The sequence below is a fragment of the Cydia strobilella genome, chromosome 22 (assembly GCF_947568885.1).
Source record: "Cydia strobilella chromosome 22, ilCydStro3.1, whole genome shotgun sequence".
Classification (NCBI taxonomy): Eukaryota; Metazoa; Arthropoda; class Insecta; order Lepidoptera; family Tortricidae; genus Cydia; species Cydia strobilella.
Window position 1 is genome coordinate 5,814,090 of NC_086062.1, and position 6,577 is coordinate 5,820,666.

The following is a 6,577-nucleotide window of genomic DNA, read 5'->3' on the forward strand; positions in this document are numbered from 1 at the left end:
GGAATTATCAGTACCGCTACTTGACACCGGCTTGGCTAAGGGCATGTCGTAAGTCGTATCGTAAGGATCAAGATCCTTTGGTGTACTTTACGACTACTTCCATCTGACAAGTTATTAAAAGAGAATGCTACGAAGAGATTTTTCCAAGCTACGAAGCCTACTGTTACTTATATCTGCCATCTTATACCTTTAAACGAGCTATTCTTGTATTTCGGGGAAATCTGAAACGGCCCTAACGATTTCGATGAAATTTGCTATATTTTCAGGGGCGAAAAATAGATCTAACCAGGTCTTATCTCTGGGAAAACGCGCATTTCTGAATTTTTATATGTTTTCCGAGCAAAGTTTGGTCTCCCAGATATTAGTAAATAATAATAGGTAATGTGCCTGCTTATGTCTTGAGGATATTTGATTGTGGTGATAATGATTAATTTTGTTGAACAGTCGTCGTTACCGGGCGGCCCCAGCACGAGCCTCCCGGGCCCCTTCCCTGGCCCCTGCAGCATGAACAGGCCGGACAACATCCCCATCAACCCCAACCAGGGCCCCAACGGCCCCATGACCTCCACCTCCTCCTTCGACCCCATCTCCTCGCTCGCGCAGATGTCACAACAACTCACCAACACCGTGGGCGGAGGAGGCCCAGGCCCCGGCGGCCCCATGGGGCCCAACGGGAGCGGGATGGGGCCTTTCGGATCCGGCCCTCATCATATGCAGCATCACCATTCTATGCATCCGCACGGACATCCGCATATGATGATGAATGATTTAGGTGAGGATTTTGGATTGTTAAAAGTAGCAGAGTAAAAATTGATGTTATCGTAAATTACAAAATACAAAATTTTGTTTGAAAATATCTGTAAAGAGTTTATATTTCGAGTGATTTCTGCCGTATTAGCTTTTTTTAACATAACATTTGACGACGTGCCATCTTCTTAAAAGCTGTGGTACACTTCGCTCTCGCTTTATTTAATATTGACGACTGTTTTTCTAGGTTGCCACATGGACAACATGGGCGGCCCCGGCATGGTCGGCCCCATGGAGGGCATGATGGGCGGCGACTTCCCGCCCGACATGAACCTCAGCCCCAAGATGGGCGGCGGCCCCATGGGCGGGCCCATGGGGCCCATGGGTCCCGACGCCTCCATGATGGGGCCCCGGATGGGGGGCGGCAAAATGCCCCCGTTCAACGGCGCGAACGTACAGGTGAAGGCGAGCGCGCCCAACACGATACAGTATTTACCCACCAGGCCTCAGATGGCGTGCAACTCGGGCCCGCGAGGCCCCCCGAGCCTGGAGTTCCTGCAGCGAGTCACCAACCCCATGCAGATGGACAGCAGTAAAGGCGTGGCGTACTTCCCGCGCGGCGTGGACATGGACGGCGGCATGCGTGGCGTCATGCGCGCGCCCGGGCCGGGGGGCATGTTGCGCATGCCGCACTACCCCGCCGGGTTCAACTCCCCGCCCAAGATGCCCCAGGACCCCTTCGGCAACCCCGGCGGCCCCAACCCCATGTGCGGCCCCAACTTCCGAGGCGTCAAGGGCGGCATGCCCGGCAACGTGAGGATGGGCAGCGCGCAACCCCTCCCCCCCTCCATGGGCGGCCCCGGGCCGGGCTTCAAGGGGCAGTCGTTCGCGGTCCCGTCGACGGCGGACCCCAACTACGCGGCGCAGTTCCACAACTTCCAGCAGCAGCTGTACGCGACGGGCTCCCGAGCGGCTCAGCCGCACGCGGGCTACCCGTACGCGCCGAACAAGTGATGACCGGCCCTATACCTCGTGTGATACCCCCGGGGCCCGGGGCCCGACCGTCAAGTACTTAACGTTACATTATACACCAGTGAAGAAAGATCAAAATATTTTGTTAGTGATTTTCGTTCGTATGATTGTGAGATTCGTTATGAGACCGACGATTTTGTTTTATTAATATAGTATTTCACTTAGACGTCGTTTAGGTTTCTTGACTGAGCGTGTTTACGGTGTCGTATGTTTGTACAAATTGTACAAAACTAGGCGTGTTAATGTGTACTCTTTATCTAAATAATTTAAAAGTACAGTTTTTAGAATCGTTTTGCTGATGGCAATAACTTAGTGGTAGATTGTTTAGCACACATGCCGGGTTGACAGCGCATTGGTTCCTTTACTTAGCTATTTTATATACGATTCCTATGCACACAGATATCTAGTCAATTTTGAAATTAAATGGAGCCCGGGCCGACCCCGTGTTGAAATGTAACTTTACTTGTCGACGAGATTTTTGTACAGTCATTCATAAATGTGTATACATTTTTTTTTTACTTATTGGAATAAAGTGCATAATTGTATACATATTTATGAACTGGACTGTACGGAGAGCCCGACAGAATCATCCGTCCATGATAGTTTACAGCATGATAACGTAAAGTATACACTCGTAGAAGAAATGGCGGATAATCCTTAAATACGATAGGATTATTTGATATTTCTGGCTCAATAAGATTAATTTCAGAATAAATTCAATTCTGGGGTTAGTCGAATTGCCCCTATCTGCGTGCCTGCTATACTCGATCATTCTGCGTAAATTCGCGGATGGAATTATTGTTGGGTCCTGCTCCCTCGTCAATCGGGCTACGGATCGATTTCACATTTTGGTTACTTTTAATAAATACAGAAGTACACTCTTAGTAACGGTATGTTTTGTCCATTTTAGTTCTAGATTAGTGTAATTAGATTTTTATTATTTTATTTTGGCTATATCGGCCAGTAACTTTAAATAATTAATGGGAGATTGACGTTAAATTTTTTCACTGATCCTCAACTCAAATGTCTAAATTATAAGGTTCTATTTTCTTTGACTCGAAAATGTTTCACGCCTTTTGTGAACAAGCAGCTCAATGTATTTTTGTTCGTAACGAGTAGACAAGTTACAATATTAGTAGGAGTCGCATTGCTTCTTAGTCGTTAAAGTATGACCGTACTTTACAATGCGTATTATCATTGCCGTCGGGAAAGATGGTCCAGTAGGCTGCAGAAATATCTCTACGGGCGGGTGAAGCTAGGAGGATATAATCAAATGGAGTAGCCATTAACAGGCGTTCCCCTCTGTCGAAAATAGTCGGCCAATGGTCATACACAATGTATGGACTGACATTTATCTGACATGGCTATTTTGACGTTACGTATACATTTGACGTTCCCCTCCCCCGCAAAAATTGGCAGACTTTTTTGTACAGCAAATTACAGACGTGGCGTCTCCGTTGGTTATATCCTCCTTGGGGTGAAGTGTTCAAAGATGTACGTGACATTGTTTATAGTACAAATTTTCTGAGATGATTTTTTCGGCTCTGGCCCTAATCTTTGCCTTGGTTTCTTTTATGCAGAGCCTCGGGCAACAATGTCGTTTAAAAATTAACCATCGTGATATCTTGTATTAAGGTTCAATTTATGTAACAGCTCATTCGGTGAACAATTAGTCGCCGGCATACAGATAAGATAACATTTTTTGGAGATAACAAAACGTTATCTCTGAGTGGGCTGTTTCATGAATTTGAACCATATAAATAGGATGGTAAAATTGCTTTTTAACGGGCTTGTTCCCGCTCACTTATGACGGGGTTATTAGTAGTAGCGGAGGTAACCACTAGATAAAGGAAACAATACCTTTTGTTTAAACAGGGATTTTGAGAAAAAATCACCTTAGAAAATTCCAAGTAAACGTGTTTAGATCATTTTGAACACTTCACTCGCTCAGCAACTTTTGCAGCTGATTCCGTGCGAGCTCATACATGCTGTCGTGCTTTTTCCTAGTAACACAAAAGAGGACGCAAATAGCAAACGCTGGCTTTCCCAACGAAATGAGCTTTCATTTCATTTGATCTGAGCGATGTTTTTTCTGTCTTCCAATACCTATATAGAATCGTACAAACGCAATAAGGAGTACGTTTACACTCCATTTAAATCTAAGCTTGCAACGCAACGCAAGCGTTGTCTTACTTTACTTTTAATAAAGTACTTAAAATCTGATGCCATATTATTTGCCACATGAATTTAATTTTCGTGATATTTTTTCCTTAATTTATTTCTAAATCCGTGCGAGTATTTTTTCGAGGTACAGCTTAGTGTTAGGGCATATTGGTATGCTAGAATAGTTGCACATTGTGTTGTCACAGTGGCCTTCGATCGTATTGCCTTGATGATGAGCAATCTGTTCCCCAGGCGAGCGCGCCGTACGTGTCTCTTTAGCACGCATACGCATAATACCGTGACCGTGTCTACCAAATTGTTGTAAGGTACCAGAATAGGGGGTATTACTGCAATGTTCTGCTACCAGAGTGCAGCACTGGCCTCTTAGTAAACCATAGAGTAACTTATGCATACTGTGTCTTTAACAGTTTTTTTACAAGTTTTCAGAGATAATAAAATATGAATTTGATGCATCAAGGCGGTTTGTTTACAAAGGACCTACCGGGAAACGCGAATCCGAAACTTCACTATCTGCCTCTTTATCGCTCGAATATGCGAGAGTGACAGAGATGTTAGATATCGAAATTTCCATTTTCTTGTTTCGCGATTAGACCCTCAGATTGTGGTAGTGGCGCCCCCTACTCAAGAGTTTCGCGTAATATTCCCTATTCCTGCATCATTACTTGGCACTCTCAATCTTACGTGACTAATAGTGTGTCAATTATTTGCATTTAGAATTATGAATTTTGAATATAAATTTGATCCGGATCAATTCCGGTGTGTCAGCGAGACAGTACTATGTACAGTCAGCAAAACTAATAATATTACTCACCGGAGCTGCGTGCGGATCTCAAATAAGGGTATTTTCTTGAAAAAGTAAATTTGCTAGCCAATCTGTCACTAATCTTATACCTCAGTAGTTAATCCATACGAAGATATGAGCTTTGTTTGTTATTACGCGCGTTTTTTATTAAATTACAGTAAACATACACAACTGAACAAATAAACGTTTACAGCCTTAGAAATACTTGTGTAGAAAATAAGTTTCACTAGATGGCGCTGTTAGGGTTTCATATAGTGAGACTTCTATTGAATCTTCAACTTAGCATGTCTGTAAGTTTATTTGTCTGTGCTAATAGTCAGTTAGTAGGGTAAACATACCTATTGACGGCATCGTTTCAATGGTGAACGCCTTTAACCTAATTTCAAGACCATATCATTATCCTACTAAACTTGTGTAGGTACTCTTGAGGATATGATTCGTGCAGATGTCTACTTCCGATATTACCTTTAGTTTGCTATTTTGACAGTGAAAATACTTCTGTGACCCATTTCATAAAAGCAGTTGTCTTTCTCTTTTCAATAAGAGTTAAGAAACTCTTTGATTTGTGTTACAGTAAGCTTTTATGAAACGAGATTCTTGGTGGTCAGATATTGGTTTGATTATTTTTAAGTGATTGTCAAAATAGCATACTAAAAATGTAAATATTTGAAAAGGGCAGAGTATATTAAACACATATTACTTTATAACTACGGCATAAATCAAGACCTTGTATTTTACAAATGAAAAAGTTTATTCTCATAATAATGCCGGGCGACGGTATTTTGCCGTCTGTGCAATAACTCCACAGTTTTATTTGCAGAATACTACTATTTCCGTATAGGTGCTATTGTATTAACACTCGCACATTGATGATTACCTGCTTGATCACATCTCGAATACAATTTCAGACTGTTAATAAAAAGAGACAAATGTTATAGAGATAAATAGACAAATAATTGATAAATCAGGAGATGACGCTTTGAGATCCCCCACACTAGCGTCTTTTGAGCGTCGTCGTCTAGTCAGCGCTATGTAAAATGGTGTCAGTGCGCAGCCATAGAGTTGACTAGACGCCAAAGCTTAGGAGACGCTAATGTGGGATCTCTTTTTAAATTATTATCTTGCCTACATAAACTATGAAGTTGCGTATGCTTGCTAGGGGGACGGTATCCACACGTTAATGAGGCGTGGCAATTTTATGAAAAACTGCACAACAGTCCAGTAATAAACACCCGCTAGTAACTAGATAGTGTTAATTTAATTGTAATTATAAATATAAGGTACAATGGTTCTTGTTTTAGGTTAAGCGAAGAGCAATGATATAACATAGTTTGTGTAATAGTAATAAGAGATGAAATTAAGATGCAAACTATTGGTTGTGATTCAGACACAATTTGTTAAGTTGTTCGTAGATTTGTCGCAGAATTATGGAACCTTACTGACTTCATGATAGGACTTTTTATTTAATTTTGTTTTTTGAGATATTTTTACGTATCATTCTCGTTTGTACATCGCTAACAATAATTGTACAGAGTACTTTTGGACTTAATTTAAGGCAATAAATGTATTTATTTTATAACTCATGATGTAAGAATTTATTCTTAATTATTATAAAAAAATATATGATATGCTTGTATACACATGTTTTATTCCTAATATTCTTAATAAAATAACAATGATAGCATTTAGAGGCATTATCGATAAACAGGGTAAACTACCCAGCGATTGACTCGTCAAGTCATTGGCAACTATTTCTAGGAAGGTCTCTAACTGCTACCTAAAAATAGGTTGAAGGTGCCTACTATTGGAGTC

General features: G+C 41.7%; 1 protein-coding gene across 6 annotated transcripts in view; it reads left to right on the plus strand.

Annotated features, from left to right (window-relative positions):
• The window catches only part of LOC134751386 (collagen alpha-1(I) chain-like), a 33,569-nt gene extending 27,168 nt beyond the window's left edge, over window positions 1–6,401 (plus strand). For all 6 annotated transcript variants that reach the window (XM_063686749.1, XM_063686752.1, XM_063686748.1 and 3 more), the window contains 2 exons: window positions 445–772; window positions 995–6,401. In XM_063686749.1, the coding sequence (XP_063542819.1) occupies window positions 445–772; window positions 995–1,761 (1,095 nt within the window). In that variant the 3' untranslated portion in view covers window positions 1,762–6,401. The remainder of the gene's footprint in view (window positions 1–444; window positions 773–994) is intronic.
• Window positions 6,402–6,577: the final 176 nt, after the last annotated feature.